The sequence below is a fragment of the Caretta caretta genome, chromosome 11 (genome assembly GCF_965140235.1).
Source record: "Caretta caretta isolate rCarCar2 chromosome 11, rCarCar1.hap1, whole genome shotgun sequence".
Lineage (NCBI taxonomy): Eukaryota > Metazoa > Chordata > Testudines > Cheloniidae > Caretta > Caretta caretta.
The window spans coordinates 59,895,654-59,923,045 of NC_134216.1; the positions used below are offsets into that span (position 1 = coordinate 59,895,654).

General features: G+C 44.2%; 1 protein-coding gene across 1 annotated transcript in view; it reads right to left on the reverse strand.

Moving 5' to 3' along the window:
* CATSPERT (catsper channel auxiliary subunit tau) overlaps positions 1-27,069 on the reverse strand; it is a 43,718-nt gene extending 16,649 nt beyond the window's left edge. The window contains exons 1-11 of the mRNA XM_075117655.1: positions 27,001-27,069; positions 26,510-26,593; positions 24,155-24,206; positions 19,601-19,752; positions 17,773-17,895; positions 16,855-16,899; positions 15,154-15,217; positions 14,028-14,135; positions 12,907-13,181; positions 12,296-12,508; positions 9,680-9,748 (exon numbers count right to left, since the gene is read on the reverse strand). Of these exons, the coding sequence (XP_074973756.1) occupies positions 9,680-9,748; positions 12,296-12,508; positions 12,907-13,181; positions 14,028-14,135; positions 15,154-15,217; positions 16,855-16,899; positions 17,773-17,895; positions 19,601-19,752; positions 24,155-24,206; positions 26,510-26,593; positions 27,001-27,069 (1,254 nt within the window). The remainder of the gene's footprint in view (positions 1-9,679; positions 9,749-12,295; positions 12,509-12,906; positions 13,182-14,027; positions 14,136-15,153; positions 15,218-16,854; positions 16,900-17,772; positions 17,896-19,600; positions 19,753-24,154; positions 24,207-26,509; positions 26,594-27,000) is intronic.
* Between the last annotated feature and the right edge of the window lie 323 nt (positions 27,070-27,392).

Below are 27,392 nucleotides of genomic sequence, written 5' to 3' on the forward strand. Positions count from 1 at the left end.
CCACCAGCGAAGTAGTCTAAACCCTGAGAAAGGCACAAGGCTCCTTTGGAAGCCTAAGTGAAGGGATGAATTTAAAGGGCCCAGACAGAGGGCTGAAGACACTGGTGAGGGCAGATACACAGTTTTGTTGGACTCTCTGCAACCCCAGAAGGGGTTTATTTTGACTCTGTGACCTGGCTGGAGGGCCGAGCCACTGAAGACCTGCCATGCAAGGCTGACAACCAACAAAGAGGTGCCAGGAGAGGGAAAAAGCTTGCAATATCACAAGCAGCAGCAGGCACTTACGAGGGGAGTACTCCCCATTATAGGATATATGTAGAAAGGGGAGAAATAATTGCAATTATTGTGGGCTGGTGCGCTGATCTGGGACAGCATTGCACAAAGTCTGCTTGGTTCAGCAGGATGGTCACTCAGCCCTTCTTGCCTGAGTCTTGATGGCAATCCCGTTCTGTGAAGGGTGTTAGTTTCAGCCCCTCTGGGGTGTATGGGTTTCCCCTTATGCTTGGTGGGGGCTAGCTGGTTCTGGTTCTCCATGGGCCTGAAAACCCTTTTTGGTTCTTAAGCCTCTGTTGAGGGAACAGTAGGGGAGCCCAGGGCCATCCATTTCTCTGGGTTCCAGTCCAGGACCCTTAAACCAGGCAGGCAGAATCAATCCTCAACAATTCCTCCTGCCATAGCGTGAGCTCTTTCCTACTTCTTCAGCCTGCGATTCTAATCATACCTTCTTTAAGGAGTTGTCTCTGGGTGGCTTTTCACCCATTTGCTGGCAGGACTTTCCTTCTCTAGTCTGTTTGCTCCTCTGACTTGCTGCCCCACCCCACTGCTTCTTCTATTTTCCCAGCTGGCTGGCAGTTGCTGCATTATCTTCTTGGTGGCTAGGCCAGCATGGAGGTTTATTCACCCCACAACAGAGCTCCCTCCTTTGGACTGAAGAGTTCTCTGCGGAAGAAGTGCTCCCCACTTCTTGTGAGAAGAAATCCTCATTCTTGTTTTGACGGCCAGGGCGATGCTCAACTGAGGAGGAGGAGGATTGTGGGCCAAGGTAACACTTCATTACTCTTGTTTATTTCTTTCATGTAGTTCAACCATTTTAGTGGGGTGTGGTCAGTCACCAGCTTAAAGTGGTTGCCTTGCAGACGGTATCTTAGTGTCTCAATAGCCCACTTCACTGCAAGGCACTCCTTTTCAATTATTGTGTATGTTTTTCGACAGGAGAGTAACTTACAGAAACTTGGTGGAATGAGGATAATCAACGAGACATAGTAATACCACAGTACAAAATATATCAGAAAGACAGAACAGGTCATGCTGGTGGGGGAGTGGCACTATATGTGAAAGAAAGGGTAGAGTCAAATGAAGTAAAAATATTAAATGAACCAAACTGTACCACAGAATCTCTATGGACAGTAATTCCATGCTTGAATAATAAGAACATAGCAGTAGAGATATACTACCAACCAACCAACCAAGGATGGTGATAATAACAGTGAAATGCTCAGGGAGATTAGAGGCTATAAAAATAAAAAACTCAATAATAATGGGGGATTTCAACTATCTCCATATTGACTGGATACAGGTCACCTCAGGATGGGATGCAGAGACAAAGTTTCTTGATACCTTAAATTACTGCTTCTTGGAGCAGCTAGTCCTTGAACCCACAAGGGGAGAGGCAATTCTTGATTTAGGGCTTGGCTACACTTGCGAGTTACAGCGCATTAAAGCAGCCCTGGGCGCTCTAGCTCACTACCCGTCCACACTGGCAAGGCACGTAGAGCGCTCTGACTCCATGTCTAGAGCGTTCCTGGTACTCCACCTCGGCGAGAAGATTAATGCTTGTTGCGCCTTGGCTGAAATGCCTGGGCGTCAGTGTGAACGAGACATTGCATTACTGCGCTCTGATCAGGCTCCGGAAATGTCCCATAATCCCCTTAAGTCAAGTGGCCACTCTTCTCATTGTTTTGAACTTGCTGTAGGAATGCAGATATGCCCTTTGAAAGCTCCGTTTCTGACAGCCAGCTACTTATCTGCTCTGAGACAAAGCAACCATTACTGTGGAATGCTGTGTGTGAGACAGAGAGGCGGGGTCTGCTGCTGTCTGAACTTACAAGACAGCATGCTGACATGGTCTCAGCCCCCCCAAAAACCCACTCTCTCTCCCCCCACATACACACTCCCTGTCACACTCCACTCCCCACCCCCCCATTTGAAAAGCACGTTGCAGCCACTTGCATGCTGGGATAGCTACCACAATGCACTGCTCTCTGTGGCCGTTGCAAGAGCTGATAATGTGGCCACGACAGTGTGCTTGTAGCTGTCAGTGTGGACAGATTGCAGCACTTTCCCTACTGCGCTCTACGAAGGCTGGTTTAACTCAAAGCACTCTACATCTGCAAGTGTAGCCATTCCCTTAGTCCTAAATAGAGCACAGGATCTGGTCCAAGAGGTGAATATAGCTGAACCGCTTGGTAATAGTGACCATAATATAATTAAATTATATATGTGGCGGGGAAAACACCACAGCAGCCCAACATGGTAGCTTTTAATTTCAGAAAGGGGAACTACACAAAAATGAGGAAGTTAGTTAAACAGAAATTAAAAAGGTACAGGGCCAAAAGTTAAATCCCTGCAAGCTGCATGGAAATTTTTTAAAGACACCATAATAGAGGCTCAACTTAAATGTATACCCCATATTAAAAAACATAGTAGGAGAACCAAAAGTGCCACCATGGCTAAACAACAAAGTAAGAGAAGCAGTGAAAGGCAAAAAGGCATCCTTTAAAAAGTGGAAGTTAAATCCTAGTGAGGAATATAGAAAGGAGCATAAAATCTGGCAAATTAAGTGTAAAAATATAATTAGGAAGGCTAAAAGAACAGCTAGCCTAAGACTCAAAAAGTAACAGCAAACTTTATTTTAAGTACATCAGAGGCAGGAAGCCTGCTAAACAACCAGTGGGGCCACTGGACGATCAAGATGCATTCAAGGATGATAAGGATATTGCAGAGAAACTAAATTAATTCTTTGCATCGGTCTTCATGGCTGAGGATGTGAGGGAGATTCCCAAACCTGAGCCATTCTTTTTAGGTGACAAACCTGAGGAACTGTCCCAGACTGAGGTGTCATTAGAGGAGGTTTTGGAACAAGCTGATAAACTAAACAGTAATAAGTCACCAGGACCAGATGGTATTCACCCAAGAATTCTGAAGGAACTCAAATGTGAAATTGCAGAATTACTAACTGTGGTAGGAAACATATCATTTAAATCAGCTTCTGTACCAGATGACTGGAGGATAGCTAATGTGACACCAATTTTTTAAAAAGGCTCCAGAGGTGATCCCAGCAATCTCAGGTGCCAGCTTCCAACTTTCCCCAGAGATGCTCAACCCCTGCTCAGCCCTAGGTCCTAACCCCACTTCACTCACGCTCCCACTCCTGCCTTGCCTCTGCCCACCCCCACCTCTTGCTTCCCAGTTCCGCCCCTTCCCCCAAGTGTGCCCTGGTGCACTCACGGAGTCAGCGCCTATGCTGCCAATTACAGGCCAGTAAGCCTAACTTCAGTACCAGGCAAACTGGTTGAAACTATAATAAAGAACAGAATTATCAGACATAGATGAACACGATTTGTTGGGGAAGAGTCAACATGGTTTTTGTAAAGGTAAATCATGCCTCACCAATCTACTAGAATTCTTTGAGGGGGTCAACAAGCCTGTGGACAAAGGTGATCCTGTGGATATAGTGTACTTAGATTTTCAGAAAGCCTTTGACAAGGTCCGTCACCAAAAGCTCTTAAGCAAAGTAAGCTGTCATGGGTTAAAAGGGAAAGCTCTCTCATGGATCAGTAACTGATTAAAAGATAGGAAACAAAGAGTATGAATAAATGGTCAGTTTTCAGAATGGAGAGAGGTAAATCGTGTCCTTCAGGGGTCTGTACTGGGACCAATAATATTCAAAATATTCAAAAATGATCTGGAAAAAGAGGTAAACAGTGAGGTGGCAAAATCTGCAGATGATACAAAACTACTTAAGATAGTTAAGTCCAAAGCAGACTGCAAAGAGTTACAAAAGGATCTCACAAATCTGAGTGAGTGGGCAACAAAATAGCAGATGAAATTCAATGTTGATAAATGCAAAGTAATGCACATTGGAAAATATAATCCCAACTATACATATAAAATGATGGAGTCTAAATTAGCTGTCACCACTCAAGAAAGAGATCTTGGAGTCATTGTGGATAGTTCTCTGAAAACATCCATTCAATGTGCAGCAGCAGTCAAAAAAGCTAACAGAATGTTGAGAATCATTAAGAAAAGGATAGGTAATAGAACAGAGAATATCATATTGCTTCTATAAAAATCCATGGTACACGCACATCCTGAATGCTACCTGCAGATGTGGTCACCCCATCTCAAAAAAGATATACTGGAACTGGAAAAGGTTCAGAAAAGGGCAATAAAAATTATTAGGGGCATGGAACAGCTTCCATATGAGGAGAGATTAATAAAACTGGGACTTTTCAGCTCGGAAAAGAGATGACTGAGGGGGGATAAGATAGATGTCTCTTAAATCATGACTGGTGTGGATAAAGAAAATAAGGAAGAGTTATTTACTCCTTTTCATAACACAAGAACTAGGGGTCACCAAATGTAATTAACAGGCAACAGGTTTAAAACAAACAAAAGGAAGTATTTCTTCACACAACACACAGTCAACCTGTGGAACTCTTTGCCAGAGGATGTTGTGAAGGCCAAGACTATAACAGGTTAAAAAACAAAAAAACAAAACAAAACAAAACTAGATAAATTCATGGAGGATAGGTCCATCAGTGGCTATAAGACAGGATAGGCAGGGATGGTGTCTGTAGCTTCTGTTTGCCAGAAGCTAGGAATGGACGACAAGGGATGGATCACTTGATGATTACCTGTTCTGTTCATTCCCTCTGAAACACTTGGCATTGGTCACTGTCGGAAGACAGGATACTGAGTTAGACAGACCTTTGGTCTGACCCAGTATGGCCGTTCTTATGTACTCTCACAACTATTTTTAACAGCTCTGTTGCTATTACCAGGGCTGTAGTGATTTGTAGAGGAACTGGTTCTGGGTAACAGGTGACATAGTCAATGCCAGCCAGTATGTATTAATAACTGGCAGTACTCTTCTCTACAGGTGATGATGACGTACTTCTATCCACTTGAATGGGACCTCCACCAATAGAAGCGGAACCAATGAGGCCATTCACACTTGTTTGGGGGCTTCCGGTTGGCGATCAGGACAGGAAGCCCAATAATCTCTTATCTTCAAATGGATTCTGAGCCAAAAGAAACAGGGTAATAGACAACCAAGAGTTGTTTCCTGGCCCAGGTGGCTCACCATTGGTATCTGATGGGCCAGCTTGAGTATTTCCTGCCTGAATATATGGACTAGAGAGAGTTTGATGTACTGTTCACCGTCCAGCGTACCCTGTGCTAGGCGACAAAGTAAGTCTCCCCATAACTCGAAACAAGGCAAGTGACTGGCTAATTCAGCTGTCACCTCTTCCCCATCTATAAGAGCTATGCCTTCTTCATAGGCTCTCTAGAAGGAATCTTCCCTCTGCTGTTCGACTTGCAGGTCAGATGATACCTACCGCTTCCCCACATCCACTAGGTCGTGTTCCAGGTTCGGAACTCTAGGAACATCCATTCCAGTGGGAGTTGTCTTACTCGCCCAGACAACAACACTGGTCTCTTTTTTGTAGGTCACATCCCTCACATCTGGCAGCACATTTCTCATTCCTGGTCCACCAGGCCTTCTTTGGGGTAGGAAAAAGTCCTTGTCCTTGAAGGGAAAGAGGTTGCCCAGACTCCGTTCTATTTCACCAGCCACATCCATTCAGCCTCTCAAGAGCATCTGTAACAGTGTTTGAAAGTGAAGACAATACCATCTCAACAGGATTGGGTAATACATGCTAAGCCTACCATGAGGTGGCCAGTCTGTCCACCTGCTGTTAGATAGACTTTAGTACAGGAGGAGTCCCTCATGTACTCAGGGCAACGCATTAGGGACACTGTGCCTTCTGAGAGGACCTCAGCTTTCCTCAGCAGATTTTCTCTCCCTAGGGTTTGTTTACAATATGAGTCCATTGGGGCTAACTCAAGCTAGTCAACATGCATTATGGTTGTCAATTTTAAACCGCCTAGCATTTGGGTGAGGCTGGGTAAAGAGATGCCTGCCTCATAATTAGACTCTATGGTTGGGCAATCTTTCTTGATATGCCCGTGTTCGCACTGGAAACAAATCATCCTCCCTAGTGAATCCTGTAATGCTGGGTGTGACATTCCCCTCTGGTGTTATCTGGACTGGTGATCTGATAGGTCACTCCAATCCTTGACTCTGGGAGCCAGTCCTACCCTGCTCTGCTGTGAGAACCCCCACTCCTGGGCTGTTCACGTACAGCCTCTGACATGTAAGCTGCTGCTTGGATTGTGCAACCAAATGACACTAGCCAAAATCTCCGGTCCCAAACACAACCCTAAGAACCTCCGTCTTGCAGTGTCCAGTTATGCCTGCAATGTTATATGAGTTCGTCAATTTAACAAAGAAATTAATATGCTTGTTATCCCAAGGGGAATCTCTGACATGCTTCAAACCAAACACACTGCTTCAAGTAGAATAAACAAACAGATTTATTAACTATAAAGATAAATTTTAAGTGATTATATGTCAAAACATAAGTCAGATTTGGTCAAATGAAATAAAAGCAAAACACATTTTAAGCTGATCTTAACACTTTCAATGCCCTTACAAACTTAGATGCTTCTCACTACAGGCTGGCTGGTTGCTCTCCAGCCAGGCTCTTCCCTTCGAACACTGCTTCAGTTGCTTGGTGTGGTGTCTGCAGGTGTAGGTGGAAGAGAGAGGAAGAGCATGGCAAACCTCTCTGCCTTTTAACATATCCTTTCTTCCCTCTTGGCTTCACCCCTCCCTTCAGAGTCAGGGGAGCATTACCTCATCGCAGTCCCAAACTGACCAAAGGAAGGGGGGTGACTCACTCGAAAGTCCAACAGATTCTTTTGTTGCTGCCTAGGCCAGCATCCTTTGTTCCAGTGAGGCTGGGCTGGGTTTGTCCCATACATGCCCTGATGAGGTGTGAACTGCCGCTCCGCTCTTGAAGAGTTTTTGCCTGGGCTTGCTTTAAGCCATGAGGATACATTTTCAGCCTCATAACTATTGTGACAAAGTTCCTCCTCTACCTTGGTGGGTCTTGCACTTATTGGCAGATTTGCTCACCTTGGAGCTTCATGGCAGCCCTTAGTTTGGCCATTTTCGTGAACCCACAGTCCAGGTCAACTCCTCCTGGGTCTGACCAGGAGTTGGGAGGTTTGGGGGGGAACCCGGGCCTGCCATCTACTCTGGGTTCCAGCCCAGGGCCCTGTGGAATGCAGCTGTCTAGAGTGCCTCCTGAAACAGCTGTGCGACAGCTACAACTCCCTGGGCTACTTCCTCATGGCCTCCTCCCAACACCTTCTTTATCCTCACCATAGGAGCTTCCTCCTGGTGTCCGATAATGCTTGTACTCCTCAGTCCTCCAACAGTATAAGTTCTCACTCTCAGCTCCAAGCGCCTCTTCCTCCCAGCTCCTTACACGCTCACCACAAACTAAAGTGAGCTCCTTTTTAAACCCAGGTGCCCTGATTAGCCTGCCTTAATTGATTCTAGCAGCTTCTTGATTGGCTGCAGGTGTTCTAATCAGCCTGTCTTAATTGTCTCCAGAAGGTTCCTGATTGTTCTGGAACCTTCCCTGTTACCTTACCCAGTGAAAAGGGACCTACTTAGCCTGGGGCTAATATATCTGCCTTCTATTACTCTCCTATAGCCATCTGGCCCGACTGTCTGTTTGCTCATTCTAGCCTCTAGTACTTCCAGCCGACACCTCTGAATTTCTTTGCCAGTGCCTGGGGCTGCATGAATATGCTAAATCTCTGCTCTCTGAAATAGCAGCATGTCTTTTCATTTAGTGCAGCCAGTCAAATGGTTGCCTTTACCATTGGATAGTCAAGGGTGGATTGCTGGTTGAGGGCCTGTGGTTCCCTCGTCAGAACAGGAGCTAGGTGGATTACCCATGTCTCAGGGTCCCAGTGGGTGCAGGTGGCGAGGTGTTTGAAGATCTCCTAAAAGGCCTCCAGGTCTTCCTCAGGTCCCATCTTGGACAGCACAGGACTGCTGGACCAACTCACCAACTATGTCGTAGATCCAGCCAGTGGGGGTGGTGTTATCCTAAGTGTTGCCCCCATACATTTACCCAGCTGCTGTTGCTGGGTGGCTACATATCCAACTTTTGTTGGCTTTGCTGTTGAGCCGTGGCCTGCGTGGCGGGCCTCCTGCTGTTGTCAATGAGAGACTGCTTGCAGGTCATTTTGCCGCTGCTGGGCCTGTAACAAGTGTAGCGTCAAGGTCTGCATCTGTTGTTGCTCCTGTGCCATTGCTTGCTGATCCAAGGCAGCAGCCCACCGCTGGGCTAGCAATCTGAGTGCTGCCTCCATCTTAGGACTTTTTGGGGGCTCAGACACAGTGAAACCCCACTTTTGGTGCCATGTATGGGCTGGTGTGCTAATGTATCAGCACCCCCTTTGGTCAGACGGAGCATTGGACAGAGTTTGTTCGGTCCAGCAGGGGGGAGGGATAGCTCAGTGGTTTGAGCATTGGCCTGCTAAACCCACGGTTGTGAGTTCAATCCCTGAGGGGGCCATTTAGGGATCTGGGGCAAAAAACAATTGGGGATTGTGCCTGCTTTGAGCAGGGGGTTGGACTAGATGATCTCCTGAGGTCCCTTCCAACTCTGATAATCTATGATTCTATGACCATGAGTCAGCTCTTCTTGCCTGAGTCCCTATGGCAGTCCTATTCTGGACTATGAAGGGTGTTAATTTCAGTCCTTCTGTGGTGTACACGTTTCCCCTTATACTTGGCGGGGGCTAGCTAGTTCTGGTCCTCAGGGGGCCTGCAAACCCCTTTTGGTTCTTAAGTCTCTGTTGAGGGATTAGCAGTGGAACCCAGTCAGGGCCCTTAAACCAGACAGACAGAATCAGTCCTTAACAATTCCTCCTTCTGTACCCTAAGCTCCTTCCTACCTCTTTTGCTTCTGCAGGAGACTTCAGCCTGTGGTTCCAGTCATTTCTTCTCTACAGAGTTGTCCCTGGGTGGCTTCTCACCAGTTTGCTGGCAGGACTTTCCTTCTCTAGTCTGCTTGCTCCTCTGGCAGCCACTCTGTCCCTCTGCTTCTCAGCTATTTTATTCTCCCAGTTGCTGTGAGGATGTGCCAGTCAGCACTGGCTGGTAGTTGCTGCATTAACCCCTAGACCTCATGCCAGCATGGGGTCTATACACCCAGTGAAAGTTATCAAGAGTATAAAAACTCAAGTGTACTGTTATAATTTATTTACTAGCTAGATGAACAACAAATATATATATATATATTATAGTTTTAAGCATACAACTTTTTCTCCATGTCACTTAAATACCATATCAATGAATTTTGTTCAATCCTTACAAAAGGATTCCACATAAGGCTTAATCCAAATTGAAAAATATCATCCCCAAATACAAATTTTTATGGAAGTTATAAATGTCTGAGCTTTGGAATGGAATAGCTCTAGTCCAAACTCATAATGGATCAAAAAAAAAAAAAAAGATAGTGGGCCTAACCTGGTGCGAGTAGCCATATCCGAAACATCCATAACAGAACATAAACTCCACTTCCACTGTGCAGAAAACCTGAAAGTGTAACAACGTTTTTCTCTTTTAAACATAAAAAATAATTAACTCTTATAGCAAATACATTTACAAGCAAGTTCCACAGTAAACAAGTACTAATATGGTAAGCAAAGGGAAAAATACATGACACACCCTTTTTATTAACATGTTACTTATTTAATAGGCAATTCCTATTAGGGATAAATAAAATCTCCACAGTTACTTTCCTATACAGTAACTGTTGTTTCTCAAGATGTGTTGCATGTGTACATTCCACTGTAGGTGTACATGCACCCAATTTACTTGAGTCAGAGACTTTTACTCCTCATACGATTGGGTAGTACGTGCACCCCTGCTATCCTTGTGTAACAAGCTGAGGGCATAAAGAGGCATGGTCACCATCTCCCTCTCTGTTCCTTCGCGCAGCTGGTAAACTAAACCCAAAGCTGCAGGGAAGGTGGGAGGGTCATGGAATGTACAAATGCACAATATGTTTCAAAGAACAAATAGTGCACAGGTAGGTAATTTTTTTTCTCCTTTGAGTGATAGTGCACATATATATTTCACTGTAGGTGACTCACCAACAGTTTCTTTACAAGTGGTAGGACTTCCGACTACTTGAAGAGAGACTGCAATACTGACTTGCCAAAGTTGGCATCCTATCAGGAAGCTTGAGTAACAGCGTAGTATCTGGAGAAGGTATGTATAAGTGACCACATTGCTGCTTTACAAATGTCTACTATAGCAAAGGTGCTCAAGAAGGCTGATGAAGTGGAATGAGCCCTAGTGGAGTAAGCTGTTATCCTTGGTGGCAGAGAGACCTTTGCCAGATCATAGCAACATTTAATACAATCTGACATCCAATGTGAAATACACAGACCTAAAACAGGTGGTGCTTTAATGCTCTCAACATAGGCTACAAACATCCTGGGAGAGGATCTGAAAGATTTTGTGCAGTCCACATAAAATGCCAGAGCACTCCGAACATCCCAGGTATGAAGCTTTTCTTCAGCCTTGGAAGAATGAGACTTTGGAAAGAACACTGGAAGATGTTAGTCTGGTTGAGGTGCAATGGCAATATCACTTTGAGCATAAACTTAAGGATATGGATAACATAAGGATACCAAGTGATGCAAAAAAAATGGAAAATCCATCCACTACTGCTGGGTGTACTGCATACACGACCGTTAAATGGACTCTCACTGAACTGACAGACCAGAGGATTCCAATGCAATAGGTAGTCTCATCTCTGTGTTATCAGCAGATAGCTGATGACATTCTTCCCAGATTTAAAACCTTTTCCATTTTGCTGCACATGTGGTTTTGGTGGAATCCTTTCTGCTGTTCACTAGAATGGCTTGGACATCACAGGAGCAGACTTTCCTCACTGCTCAAATAAGATCTTACATGCCTTTAGGTGAAGAAACTGTAAGTTGATGTGTCTTGGTTTTGAGACAAGAGGTCCTCGACCAGCGGTAGAGATACAGGTGGACAAATGGGGAGCTGATATAGATCCGTATACCAGCACTATCTTGGCCAGATCAGACAGGCAGGTGCAATAAGAATTAAGGTTGCCTTGGCTCTTTTTAATTTCCTGATCACCCTCAGAATCAGAGGGACTAGAGGGAATGCATACAGTAGATTGTTCGACCAGGGAAAAAGAAAGGCATCCATCACGGAACCTGCGCTGTGACCTCCCCTGGAGCAGAACCTCCTGCAGTTGCTGTTCAGGTTGGTTGCAAAGAAGTCTATTACTGCACAGCCCCTCTAACAGAAGATTTGCTGGAGAATATCCCTCTCTATTGACTGCTCATGATGGTCTATGAAGTTTCTGCTGAGAGAATCTGCAATAATGTTCCTCACCCTGGAAGGTGAAAAGCCTTTAGCAAGCTATTGTTCTTTATACAGAAGTTTCACAAGTGGATTGCTTCTTGGCACAGCTGAGACAACCTTGCACTTCCCTGCTTGTTCAGATAAAACATAGCAGTAGTGTTGCTGCTGGGAACTTGAACAACCTGCTCCCTGATGGTTGTAATGATCATCTCACAGGCCCAACAAATAGCTCAAAGTTCCAGCACATTAACATTGAACAAAAGTTCCTGAGGCATCCAAAGTACTGAAGCCTGAAAGCTGACCCAGGTGCCCCTCCCCCCCAACCCCAGTGGATGCATCTCTTACCAACATCAAGGTTGGTTCTGGTGGTAGGAAAGGAAGCCCCTGCATACATTCTAAGGGTCTAACGACCAATTCAGGGACTGATCCACTCATGCAGGTACACAAATCAGTGTGTCCAGTGAATGTCTGCTTGGATGATATACTGAGTGAAGCCAGGCCTGCAGACATCTCAGGTGCAGTCTGACATGCTAAGTCATGTATGTGCACAAATCCATGTGTCCCAACAGTTGTAGACACAAGAGCACTGTTGTCCTTGGGTTTGAGATTCTCACACAGAAAGACTATGGACTGGAACCAGTTCATCATTGGGAGGTAAGCCACAGCAATTGTGGCATCGAGATCTGCCCCTATGAAACCTATTCACTGTGTTGGCTGTAATGTTAATTTCTCTACATTCAGGTTTCTGCTGGTAGTAAGATCTGTCCGCATTTGGGGCTTAAACAGCTTCCTCTTTGTTACTGGGATACAGAAACCCAGCAAATGAAGGATCACATGAGATTCTTTCAACATGCACATGGTGTCACTGGTCTTCTGAGAAGACAGTTTAGCACCTTCAAACAGCAGATCTTCTACTGTATTTTGTAGGTCTTTTGGGATGCTGGAGGCCTGCAACCAAGAGCATCTCATTGAGCTGGCTGAAGCCACTGAACATGACACGGTATCTGACATGTCGATAATCGCCTGGAGAGACATCTGTTCTGTGAGATGACCCTCAAAGACTAAAGTTGAAAGGTGATCCCTCTATTCTTCAAGCAGTTTGTTCACAAATTTTAAAATTGCTGACTAGTTAATAAAGGTGAATTTGGACAATAATGCCAGCTCATTTGACATCCTCATTTGAAGGCTTGCAGTGGCATAAACCTTTCTACTGTACAGGTTCAGTCTCTATACTCCATATCCTTCAGGGTAGCCAGAGGGTAAGACCGCCTTAAATGCTTGTTTACCACTGTGACCACTAGAGTCCTAAAGAGACAAGGTGGGTAAAAAAATACTCAAATTCTTGCCTGGGAACCTGGTACAATCTGTCCACTCATTTGGCAGTGGGTTGGATAGAGAACCAGTGTCTCCCAAAGGGTCTTTGTGGAATCCAGCAAGACTTCATTAATGGGAAGGGCAATCGTTCCCAGAGTGGAAATTCGTAAGATATCCAATAGTTTATATGGATTGTCTTGCACAAGATCCACCTGTATTCCCAGATATGTATTCCTCCTAATGAGATCTTGAAAAATTTTACAGTCTTCAAGAGGAGGCAATGTTGACTCTGGGGTGATGGCCTCATCTGTGGAAGAGAAAGAAATATGGAGGGGGATTATCCAGGGGTTTATCTCTAGCATTCTTTTTCTCTGTGGGCTCCAAAAAAGAGAAGGCTTCAGGTTAGGAGGAGGATCTTCTCTTGTCGCTATAAGTGCTTGAGCAGGCGACTTTCTCCTGCACTGTGTGGCCAACAGAGATCTAGATGCTCTTGGAGCAGTCTAAGACAGTGGTTCTCAACCAAGGATACGTGTACCCCTGGGGGGGTAAGCAGAGGTCTTCCAGGGGGTATATCAACTCATCTAGATATTTGCCTACTTTTACAACAGACAACATAAAAAGCACTAGCAAAGTCACTACAAACGAAAATTTCATACAGACAATAACTTGTTTGTACTGCTCTATATACTATTCACTGAAAATACAATACTTATATTCCAATTGATTTATAATTTATGGTAAATATGAGAAAGTAAGCAATTTTTCAGTAATACTGTGCTGGGACACTTTTATATTTTTATGTCTGATTTTGTAAGCAAGTAGTTTTTAAGTGAGGTGAAACTTGGGGGTATGCAAGACAAATCAGACTCCTGAAAGGGGCACAGTAGACTGGAAAGGTTGAGAGCCACTGGTCTAAGAGCCCAGTCTTTGTACAGCCATTATGGTGGGCATCATAATACTGTTGTAATAGGGTTCATGTATCCCTAGAGCATGATCTGTATGGTGACTTGAACGACCTTGACAGATACGTGGGACTATCATGGTTAGTGTCTGAAGATGAGGCAATATTACTCCCCTCAATGAATGGCAGAGCAATCCCAGTAGGTGTTGGAGGTCTCTGCATGGGTGACACACAATGCTGTCCCAAAAGTACCAACATCGATGATGTATCTGTCGGTGTTGGTGGAAGCAAACGGGGAGGACATAATGCAGACAGTTGAGTTACTGATGATGGTGCCAATGGAGAGGAAGCAGGCTGCATCTATGAAGAAGATAGAACTGCTGGTGCTGTGGTGATTATTAAGGCTATGATTTAATCATGGGTATTCTTTTAGTAAAAGTCGTGGACAAGTCACGGGCAAGGAACATAAAATCACGGCCCATAACCTGTCCATGACTTATACCATAAATATCCTTGACTGAATCTTAGGGGGTGGGAGTCCTCATCACCAGCGACCAGGGGGAGAGTCCTGGGGGGCCCCGCTGCCACTCCGGTTGCCACCAGTGGGTGGGGGGAGAAAGCCCTGGGGGGCCAGCAGCTGCTCTAGTTGTTGCTGGGGGGTGGGGGGCCAGTCATTGCTCCAACTGCCCCCTGCACTGCTGTTTAGTCAGTCCTCAAGGCCAACCGGACCAACTGCTGCTTGGGCGGTCTCCGGGGTCAGCTGCCCAGGGCCACCAGAGCAGCAGCCGGTGCAGGGCCGCTCCAGCAGTGGAGGGTGCGGCTGGCTGCAGGGCCGCCTGAGGTCAGCCACTGCAGAAATCATGGAGGTCGCAGGAAGTCTTGGAATCTGTGACCTCTGTGACAAACACGGAGCCCTAGTGATTAGTAATGCTGGTAGTGCTGATGTAGTGGAGGCCATTGAGATCAGGACCAGACAACGCAACAAGAGTCTGGAAGAGAGGGAGACAAAACATCTTTTGCGACGAAAAAGCTCGTGGCATCAATGTCACTGATTGCAGAGGTAAGTGCTTAGCTACTGACACCAAAGGTGCTGGACCCAATAGTGCCAGGGTCAAATCTCTCTCTAGTAGAAGTGCAGGCACGGGTTTTCACAGACCCGCTGAATCTGGAGTTGACAGTGCCACCTTGGATGTTGCTGGAGCTTGCGACTAGACCTCAACTCAGCACTAAAGGACTTTTTCAGAGCCTTTTTGATAGTCCAAGAAAGAGGCATCGAAGGTATATCAGTCTGTGATGACAAAGATAGTTTTGAGTGCTTCAAGGAGGCTGTAGAAGAGGAAAACGAGCAACATCTCTCACCAGATTTCAGTTTAGTGGCTGAGGCAGTGGGAGGGGCATTCTTCAGGAAAAACGTTCTGACCTCTTCTGGTCAGGGTCAGTCTCTGTGGAAAGACGCATTGCCTTCATGAGAAAATGCACTTTAAGGCAGAAATCCCTTTGTTTCTTTATTCTTGTCAGGACAGAAGAACTAATAGGACATTTGTTCTTCACAGGTCCCTTGTCTAAGCAGATTAGGCAACTAACAGGGATCATAGCCTTGTATGTGGCATACTGTTTAAAACCTGGGGATTTCTGCATACTAACTCCCGGTTAAACGAATTTACTAACTACACTAAACTAAACTACAGCTATATAAAAACTATTTATTATTTTCAAAGGCTGACTATCTGAAGCTCAAGGGTGATGGGGAGATCCAAATCTCACCACAGGTAGTAAGAAGGAACTGAGAGGGAGCTGCCAGCCATGCCCCTTTAGAGGCTTGGCACATGAGGAAAATGAGGGCCCATGCACCGCCTGCAGGTATGGCCAGTAAAACTCTGACTTGAGTGCACTGGGCACACATACACTTCCAGTGGAATGTATGTGGGTACAGTCACTCAAAGGAGAACTTTTCCTTGTCTACTTTCATGTATCTATTGCTCCTGATAATACACACATTCATCTGAGCACTGAATTCAGAAGACCCATGTTCATTTATGAGCTTTGCCTAGAAAAGCATAATGTACCAAAAACTCAGTGTTTAATCTGTGTAATGCATTTTCAAACTTCTCATAAAACACTGTATACGTTTAAGAGCACATAAAGTAGCATAAACTGTATGTACTTTGTTTCATACTGCTATGCTATGGATCATACATAATGACAATATCAGTCTTACCAACCTGTATTCTCTATATTGCATAGATACAATGGGCTAGATTCACCTACCCAGCACAGAGGGGAAATTCATCATGGGGAAAGAGCAGGCATGGTTTCTCCTGCCAACTTCCCTCAAGGGTTATGACATGGGAAGGTAAGTTTAGTTTCTGCCAAGGTTTACAGAGGAGCTTCCCCATTGGAGTCTGCAAGGAGATGTACTGAATTGGTGCATTTTCTGATCATCCAGGCTATGCCCTCTTTCCACCCAGCACTGTCCAATGTTGTGGATACAATGGGCACCTGTGAGTTCCTCTGCAGAGAAGTTTTTGTTGCCCTCAAGGGTTATGCCACGGTAAGGCCCTACAGTGCCACAATCTCAATCCTGGCTTGACCTGCATCGCTAAAACCTACAAACATGGCCTCAAAATTTGGTTAGCATACAGTAGGTTAGTACGCAGTTTTTACACAGACTGATTTTTCTGTATTACTTCTCCCTAATAATTTTAAAAATCTGATATTTTCTTATTATGCAGATGCTATCTAAATTCTCGTCAGTAGTATCAGTGCAACTCCTCTGAAGTCAATGATGCTGTGCTGGCATCATTGTGTAGACTATGGCCCATGCACTGTATGTGAACCTTATGATCTTATTGGTGCTATGCTGATTTACTCCAGCTAAGGATTAGGGTCTACTTGCCATTCTTCTCTTTCACTATCCTTTTCTCTCTGTTTTTAGTCACTTTACCATTCCAGTGATCCTGGAAGGCTATAATGCAGTGTTCAATGTATATGCATGTATCTGTATGCAATTAAAATTATTTTGCAATGATATGAAGTCATCTGTATATATTGTTTTGTAATTTCACCAAAGAAATCCTACCATGTTTCCAATCCTCATGGCACATGCTTCACTGAAGTGGCCTTTCTGGGTGGGTGAGGAAAGAAAGAAAAGGAATACTTAGATTCACAAATCTCCAAAACTAGTGTTTTACTGCAGTATATTACCAAGCATGTAAAAGGAATACGCAACATTTGTAACTACCATAGATGAAGATGCCACATCCTTTTATTTGATTTTTAAACTATAACAGAGTGTGGAAAAAGTAAGTACACATGGAAAGGCAGTTAGGCAGTCTACTGTCTGACCTTGAGACTGTGAGAAAGCAATTCCTGAGTTCAAATCCTAGTTCTGCCACTCATTTTTTCATCTTTCCAAAAGTTATTTAGAACCAGATTCTCAATGAAAATTAAGTGTCAAACACATTTGATCCTGCAAACACATGCAAGTAACATTATGCATGCAAGCAGTCCCATAGATTTTAATGCTACTACTCACATAAGTAAAGTTATGCACATGTCAGTTGTTGCAGGATTAGGACCCAATTCTATATTTAGGTGCCTAAATACTTGTTTTGGGAAATAACTTTTGACACCCACGTTTGAAAAACTGGCCTTAAGCCCTCAGTATCCCAGGGATATTGAAATGTATTGCAAGTCTTACGAGGATTACATTTTTGTAAGCACTACAAAGATAGAAAGAACAATATAAGTACCAACTATTATTATTATAGTATATTATCACCCAGTCAGCTAACAACTGGACACTTACATAAGGAAATATTGCTCTCTTATATTAACTACTCTATTGTTTCAGTTCAAATCAACATACAAATATTATGGATTAATTTGTATCCTGATGGTGTAAGTATGGTTCATCTTGCGTACTACTTGCCAAAACATGTGTGGAACAAACTACTTAGAACTCATCCTAGATAATCTTTTCTTTTGTCAGACCCACCTCAATGACTTCATAAAGGTGTACAGTTGCACTACCCAGCAACCTTGGAAAGTCTTTTGGACCTTGAAATCCTACTAATTCTAGAATAATCCTATTCCGCTCATCCTGTTGCTGCCTTGGAACCTGAAAGTTAAAACACAACATCTACATGCTATCCACATGGAGCAACAAGAGCAACTGAGGAAAGGGTTAAATCTGGGGCAAACTGACCTATTTGCTACAGCACTCACTACACAGTTCTGAGGGGAACAAGTGAAGGCTGGGCACTCACAGATCTCTTTGAAACTGATGGCACACTAGTGGGCATCTTCCATTTAGGCTAGATGGGAGAACAATTAAATGTCCCTCTGTTTAGTACTGCAATAGTTGAAATAATGGAAACTTCTATTGAAGGAGTAGACTTCACACAAGGTCTGGGCAGCAGCGGGGCCATCTGGTCCAGTAGGATGCCCTGAGGGATGATAAATGCAGGGACTGGCAACTAATTGAACTGCAGTTGCATGTCAGAGGCAGGCAGAAAGCCAGGAGACAGTAAGAGAATAATTGGTAGCATGGGCATAACAGAAAGCTAAGAAAAAGGGTTTGGGGGCAGAATGCTGGTTGGAAATGCAGGCTTGGAATTATGAGCAAGGAAACTACCTCCTGCTAGTTGACCTTACTGCTTTCAGAGAAACAGGGCTTTGTGTACCTTCTTTGTAAGTAAACAGGACTGCATCAAAGAAACATCTGATTATCATCAATTTCTCCTAAAGGAAACAACCCAAAACACCTTAAATTTTGGCCTACTGCTTGGGTCAAAAGGGGTAATAGTAAGTTTCAGTTGCCCCAAATAATAGGAATTTATGCTCCACAACGAAGGCTAAATGGAGAACCCCATCACACCCACTAGCAAAGGCATTTTGACTTCCCCCATATCACCCAGTCATGCTTCACATCAATCCCACCACCTTCCACCCTCCCAGTAGGCACAGCCCAGATTAAGTGTGCTTAGTTTGACAAAGATGGTATGGTGTAGTGGAATTGGCTAGAGTAGAGCTAAGCTTTTCTTAAAAATGAGCCCCAAATAATTCCACATCAAAACAAGTTAAGCAGGACATAAGGTTGTAAATATGTATCAATAACTTCAGAGGGAAAATATCTTAAAACATTGCAATTAAAAAAAATACAAATATCTGAAAGCCCGGAAATTCAAAGTTAAGATTACACTTAAATCAAACATTGGAAAGCATGGAAATGCAGAGGTTTACTACCCAAAACAGTCTTAAATCAGCCCTTTTATTCCCTCCAATCTAAACCATGGAACAACTGTATGCCTGTTCACAATTTAGCTTGAACAATGACAGAATGAGCCACATATCCCCAGTACACTGTACCATACTTGACAAATGAATATAAAATCACCAAGCAAACACTATGGGCCTGACTCACCAATACATTATACCAGTTTTACAACAACGTAACTCCAATGATTTCTACGTTACACCAAATCAAGTCCCACCGTATGTGCACCCTACTCAACCAGAGAATAATCTTCAGTTCATCCTCTCTTGACCAGATAGCAATAACAATCTCTAAACTCTGGGCAGAGAAAAACAGTCTTGTGGTTAAGGGACTGGAGCAGAGCCTGCAGACTTAATTGCAGTTTTACTTTATGAACCTAGATGAGATGTATATTGATTAAAAAAAAGAGAATACTCACAAAGTACCACAGTACATGAGATTCCCTCCTCCTTGCCCCTGAAAATACAGCTCTAGATATTTAGTGCTATCATGTTATTAAACCAATAATGAGAATTACATTATAAAAGAGCAGAGGCTGTAATAATACCTGTACAGAAAAATATTTCACATCTTCAAAATGAATCACCATGTCCTTTCTGCTCTTCTTTAACTGTGATTTGAAACTCTGTGGATTTGTGCATTTCATGACTTCATTAACACTAATGCGAAGCAGCAAGTTTGTATTCTGCTGTACATTGACTGAAAGACATTCATTTAGGAAACAGAGAGATCTTTTTAGTGAGCCAGCAACAGCAAAGTGGGTTTATTACATGGTAGTGACTACCATGAAAATAATGAGCAGTAGTCAGTAACATCTAATTCTCCTCACTGCATGTGTGCAAAACCAATTAATAAACCTGGGTATTCTTTTAAGATTAAAATTTCTTTTTTCTGTCCACACTGGCACTTAACCAGGATCATACTGCTATTTCTTCTTTCAGAAATAAGCAGATATTTGACCACGGGCAGTGGTCAAAATATGAATTCACATTTGTCTCCTCACTATTACACTATTGTCAATTTTACTGTTTCCCTTTTTTGGGTAATTCAGTTGCACCTGTATATTGTTAAAACAGCATTTTTTTTTTAAGATCAGACTGTAAATTCACAAAAATTGGCAAAAGGCACTGTAGCAAAGCGACGACTCACCGGTGCGGCGCCTCCTGCTGGTCATCCTGGGAATTAGCTCTCCAGCTCTGGAGCTCCCTCTGCTGGCCAATGTCCCGCTTGCCTCAGCCCCCATGTCCCTCCCAGACCCCGGTGCCCCTTACCTCGGGGTTCTGCCCTCTGCTGTTCCCCCGCAGCCTCTGGGTCTCCCCTCCGCGGGGAACCCCCAACCGTCTATCTGCACCTTGTCTCAGCAGCTACTGCCAGTCACCATCTAGCCACCGCTCACTGGGGTAGACTGCAGTCTGTAATCCACTCATCACTGGCAAAAGGGGTTGAGACCTGCTGCCTTTGCCTAACCCTGGGCTGCACTTCTGCAACCCCAGTACCCTTCCCAGCCTTTAGCAAGGCCTGCAGCCTGGGGGGTTCTCCAGGATGGAGCTCCCCAGCTCCTCTAGCCTTTCCCCAGCCCTGCTCCACTCAGGTACCCTGCTCAGCTCCCAGGCAGCCAGGTCCTTCTCTCTCTACAGCTGGAGAGAGACTGACCCAGCTCCTCCCTGGGCCCTTATAACAGGGCCAGATGTGGCCTGACTGGGGCGTGGGCCAGCTGTGGCTGCTTCCCCCTATCAGCCTAGCCTTTTTTCTAGGAGCCAGGTAACTGCCCTGCTCCAGGGACTTAATGGCAAGTTACTTCGATGTTGCCACATTGAAGAATGCGGTGCACTGAACTGTGAGACCTGTGATTAAAACATTCAGAACTAAAACACACCCACAGACTGCCTGTGATTAACTGTAATGTTAGGAAGCTGATGTACTATTCATAGTGAGGGAAAAAACACCTGAAAAGAGAAATAATAAAACTCTTGAAGTTTTATTATTAGGGCCCTACCAAATTCACAGTCCATTTTGGTCAATTACACAGTCATAGGATTTAAAAAAAATCATAAATTTCATGAAAAGAAAAGGAGTACTTGTGGCACCTTAGAGACTCACCAATTTATTTGAGCATAAGCTTTCGTGAGCTACAGCTCACTTCATCGGATGCATACTGTGGAAAGTGTAGAAGATCTTTTTATACACACAAACCATGAAAAAATACCTCCCCCTACCCCATTCTCTGCTGGTAATAGCTTATCTAAAGTGATCACTCTCCTTACAATGTGTATAATAATCAAGGTGGGCCATTTCCAGCACAAATCCAGGGTTTAACAAGAACGTCTGGAGGGTAGGAAAAAACAAGGGGAAATAGGTTACCTTGCATAATGACTTAGCCACTCCCAGTCTCTATTCAAGCCTAAGTTAATTGTATCAAATTTGCAAATGAATTCCAATTCAACAGTCTCTTGCTGGAGTCTGGATTTGAAGTGTTTTTGTTGTAATATCGCAACTTTCATGTCTGTAATCGCGTGACCAGAGAGATTGAAGTGTTCTCCGACTGGTTTATGAATGTTATAATTCTTGACATCTGATTTGTGTCCATTTATTCTTTTACGTAGAGACTGTCCAGTTTGACTAATGTACATGGCAGAGGGGCATTGCTGGCACATGATGGCATATATCACATTGGTGGATGAGCAGGTAAACGAGCCTCTGATAGTGTGGCTGATGTTATTAGGTCCTGTGATGGTGTCCCCTGAATAGATATTTAGGCACAGTTGGAAACGGGCTTTGTTGCAAGGATAGGTTCCTGGGTTAGTGGTTCTGTTGTGTGGTACGTGGTTGCTGGTGAGTATTTGCTTCAGGTTGGGGGGCTGTCTGTAGGCAAGGACTGGCCTGTCTCCCAAGGTTTGTGAGAGTGTTGGGTCATCCTTCAGGATAGGTTGTAGATCCTTAATAATGCGTTGAAGGGGTTTTAGTTGGGGGCTGAAGGTGACGGCTAGTGGCATTCTGTTATTTTCTTTGTTAGGCCTGTCCTGTAGTAGGTGACTTCTGGAACTCTTCTGGCTCTGTCAATCTGTTTCTTCACTTCAGCAGGTGGGTATTGTAGGTGTAAGAATGATTGATAGAGATCTTGTAGGTGTTTGTCTCTGAGGGGTTGGAGCAAATGCGGTTGTATCGCAGAGCTTGGCTGTAGACAATGGATCGTGTGGTGTGGTCTGGGTGAAAGCTGGAGGCATGTAGGTAGGAATAGCGGTCAGTAGGTTTCTGGTATAGGGTGGTGTTTATGTGACCATTGTTTATTAGCACTGTAGTGTCCAGGAAGTGGATCTCTTGTGTGGACTGGACCAGGCTGAGGTTGATGGTGGGATGGAAATTCATGGTGGAATTCCTCAAGGGCTTCTTTTCCATGGGTCCAGATGATGAAGATGTCATCAATGTAGTGCAAGTAGAGTAGGGGCGTTAGGGGACGAGAGCTGAGAAAGCGTTGTTCTAAGTCAGCCATAAAAATGTTGGCATACTGTGCGGCCATGCGGGTACCCATAGCTATTACCAACAGGAGAGTGGGTTGGGGGGGGGGGGAGATGGGAGAACACCTGGATTTGTGCTGGAAATGGCCCAACTTGATCATCATACACATTGTAAGGAGAGTGATCACTTTAGATAAGCTATTACCAGCAGAGAATGGGGTAGGGGGAGGTATTTTTTCATGGTTTGTGTGTATAAAAAGATCTTCTACACTTTCCACTGTATGCATCCGATGAAGTGAGCTGTAGCTCACGAAAGCTTATGCTCAAATAAATTGGTGAGTCTCTAAGGTGCCACAAGTACTCCTTTTCTTTTTGCGAGTACAGACTAACACGGCTGTTACTCTGAAACCTGTCATAAATTTCATGATTTCAGCTATTTACATCCAAAATTTCACAGTGTTGTAATTGTAGGGGTCCTGATCCAAAAGGGAGTTGCGGAGGTGGTTGGAAGGTTATTGTAGGTGGGGTTGTGGTATCGCTACCCTTACTTCTGCACTGCTGCTGACAGTGGCACTACCTTCAGAGCTGGGCAGCTGGAGAACTGTGGCTGTTCTGAAGGCAGAGCTGCCGCCAGCGGCAGCACAGAAGTAAGGACAGCAAGGCACAGTATTGCCACCCTTACTTCTGCGCTGCTGCCTGTAGAACTAGGCCCTCAATCAACAGCCACCACTCTCCAGCTGCCCAGCTCTGAAGACAGCAGCGCAGAAGTAAGAGCAGCATGGTATGATATTGCCAGCCGTACTTCTGCCCTACTCCTGGCGGGGCGCTGCCTTCAGTGCTGGGCGCCTGGCCAACAGCTGCTGCTCTCCAGCCACCCAGCGCTGAAGGCAGCACAGAAGTAACATTGACAATACCACTACCCCCCCAAAATAACCTTGCTACCCCTCTGCAGCTCCCTTTTGGGTCAGGACCCCAGGTTTAAGAAACGCTAGTCTCCCCCCGGGAGACGAGATTTCACGGTCCGTGACGCGTTTTTCATGGCCGTGAATTTGGTAGGGCCCTATTTATTATATATTGTTTTCATTTGTTTTATGATAAAAAATAAGATTACTTAAAACGTGAGCAACATACTATTTAGTCAAACATGAAGTTTTGTGCAGACTGCCTGAAATACTGTACTTAAGATTTCCCAAGTGTCTTCTGGTCACTAACAGTAACAATGTAAATGGTTTAAAAATAATTTGTCACCCTTTCATGAGTCAAAAATTCAGTCTAGATAGAGTACTGATTGCTATATAATAATCCTAATAATTAAATATCTTTGCTTTTTAAAATTACAATTGTTCTCTCAATGTAAATGTGTCTTTTGTTCCTACAGTACATAAACAACAAAGTCTACTCAGTGAGTCTCCTTAGGCTTCTATTACTGGACCCTGGCTCAGTGCTAAATTCCAAATAAGGTCACACACTATATGAATGTCAAACTCAATAGCTAGAGAAAGAAAGCATTATCTCTTAAATGAACTGCAAGAACCTACAGAGTAAGAGGCTCTATACTTTCCTGACAGAGTACTCTAAAGGTGTTATCAGTGCAAAGACAGAGGAAAATATGCTTTGCAGAGGGTAGGGAAATAGAAAAAGGATACATTTTGATGTAAAATCTTTGCACATCTTCACATGAACAGCCAGGCAACCGACCTAATGAAACCCGAAAGAGGACAAGTGATAAATTAATCCCACAAAAATCTTGAAACTTGCTTTAGGTCCTGATACAGAAATTTTTTATAGGCACTTAACACCAGAAGTCATTTGTCATTACTTAATACAAGCAAATGCATTTGTTGCTTTGTAGCAAAACAATGTAGTAACTTAGTCTTTATAAAATGGTGAGAAGAAATACAGGGTTTCAGAAAAAATTACACACTTCCAGCAAACCCAAAAAAGGTGGAAACCTTTTCCCTCTAACTATGAGGCCAAATCCTGGATTCTTTATTCAATTTTGCCTTGGGAAATATTTCAGGATTTAGTCTATGTAGAATTCCATTACTCTTTTTTAAAATATACCGCTCAGAGATATAGAAGTTTCAGAACTAGACAGGGAGAAAAATTAAGCAATTACAGCAATTTTAAAAAGCAATAAGGCATTACAATGTACACAGGGATGGTGAATAAATGACACTTTTGGAGACCTTACAGGAAAAAACCCAAACATGCCTATACTTTAGGCAAGGTATTATTGCTTCTTTAACAATGTTTTAAATAAACATTAAATAATTTGTTTTTGAGTGATACAATATGTATTTACATTTTTTATAGACCAAATCCATGGATCTGGTATTAGATCTCCATTTGATATAGGCAAAGATTGTAGTTGCTTTGTAAAAGACAGTGAACTCATGGCGACAGGGGCTATGTCTCCCTTTTAGTTGTACAATGCCTGATCCACAGAACAAAAAAAAAATTTTATCAGTAAACTGAACAATGAGTCTCTTGGCTTCAGCTGTGAACACAGAAGCTTATTAGTGAAATGAAAATAAATAAACGTTCTGCAATATAGAACAATTTCAAGGACATCCCTGAACGAGTATGTTCAAGTGAATCAGGTGATTAAATTTTACCAAGAGTTGCATAGTAATTTTTAAATCTCTGTAAGCACACAGAAAAAGAGTACTTGTGGCACCTTAGAGACTAACAAATTTATTTGAGCATAAGCTTTCGTGATGCATCTGATGAAGTGAGCTGTAGCTCACGAAAGCTTATGCTCAAATAAAATTGTTAGTCTCTAAGGTGCCACAAGTACTCCTTTTCTTTTTGCGGATACAGACTAACACAGCTGCTACTCTGAAACCTGTAAGAATATAAGAATTTGATGAAGAGGTTCCCATACTTCTTCATTTTGTAGAAAGAAAAGGAGCACTTGTGGCACCTTAGAGACTAACCAATTTATTTGAGCATAAGCTTTCGTGAGCTACAGCTCACTTCATCGGATGCATTCAGTGGAAAATACAGTGGGGAGATTTTATACATAGAGAACATGAAACAATGGATGTTACCATACACACTGTAACAAGAGTGATCAGGTAAGGTGAGCTATTACCAGCAGGAGAGTGGGGGAGGGGGGACATGACACCTTTTGTAGTGATAATCAAGGTGGGCCATTTCCAGCAATTGACAAGGATGGTCAACCTCTGAGGAACAGGGGCGGGGGGAATAAACATGGGGAAATAGTTTTACTTTGTGTAATGACACATTCCAATTCAGCAGTCTCCGTTGGAGTCTGTTTTTGAAGTTTTTTTGTTGAAAAATTGCAACTTTTAGGTCTGTAATCTAGTGACCAAAGAGATTGATGTGTTCTCCGACTGGTTTTTGAATGTTATAATTCTTGACATTTGATTTGTGTCCATTTATTCTTTTATGTAGAGACTGTCCAGTTTGGCCAATGTACATGGCAGAGGGGCATTGCTGGCACATATCACATTGGTAGATGTGCAGGTGAATGAACCTCTGATACTGTGGTTGATGTGATTAGGCCGTATGATGGTGTCCCCTGAATAGATATGTGGAAACAGTTAGTTTCATGTTCTCTGTGTATATAAATCTCCCCGCTGTATTTTCCACTGCATGCATCTGATGAAGTGAGCTGTAGCTCACGAAAGCTTATGCTCAAATAAATTTGTTACACTAAACCTTCATTTTGTAGGTATCTTAATAAAGAGATTCTCATAGATAACGAGAGGAGACATGATCTATCATATGAGCAACCACCCTCGAGTTTATGACTGCATTAATATCCAAGTGACAACTAGAACAAGAACTTAACTAAAAATACATAAAACACTGACTTAATATTAATTTTACATGTTTTTAAATGTAATTTGGTAACTGAAAACACGAAGAAAGAGGCAGCACTATGTGACCAGCCAACTCTTCATTGATTGCCCCCTATTCCTCCAAGTACCACAGACCACTGTTAGAGAAACAATGGTCTGTAGTGTACATACCACATCTCCACAGGGGACTAAACTGTGGACGTCAGTAGGTTGTTCAGTTCCTTTATCAGATGGCTTCAGGATTTTCTGCAACAACTACCAGAAGTAAGAAAAAAAGATTTTGCAATGGCCTTTTCAAACAGAAAATACAGTACACTATTTACAGTACCCTCCAATACTCCCACCCCACCCGCCTCCATACCCCTGCACTCCACACACCCCGCCCTCACCCCCGACCCCCCACCCCACCCTCCAACACCCCCACACCTCATCAACCCTCCACACCCAGCACCCTGCCCTCCAATACTCCCACCCCACCCGCCTCCATCCCCCTGCACTCCACACACACCCCGCCCTCACCCCCTCGACCTCCCCCACACCTCATCAACCCTCCACACCCCAGCACCCTGCCCTCCAATACTCCCACCCCACCCTCACCAGCCTCCATCCCCCTGCACTCCACACACACCCCGCCCTCACCCCCTCGACCCCCCCATCCTCACCTTCAGCACGGAACGCGCCTTGCCGAACTTGGCCGCCCCGCCGCTGGAGTTCCTCTGCACCGCATCCATCGCGTCGAGCTGGCCGGAGCGGGAACAGGGAGGCCGAGAACACGCAGCCCCTCGCCCCGGGGGCCGACGTCGCGGCGCCCCCGGCCTCCACGACCGGGGCAACGGCCGCTTGCCCCAGCGCGCGGCCCGCGCCCTCTGGCGGCGGGAGGAGGAACGGCCCCGAGCGCCCCGGCGCGTGGGAGAGACGGTTGTAAGTGGAGAAACGCGCTGCGAGGGGAGAACAAATCCTGACGCAGGGCTGCCGTGGCACCCGGGCCCCTTTGTATTTATTTCTCAAACTCATTTTTTGACTTGTTCTAAACTTTATGAGGAGCTAAAACAAA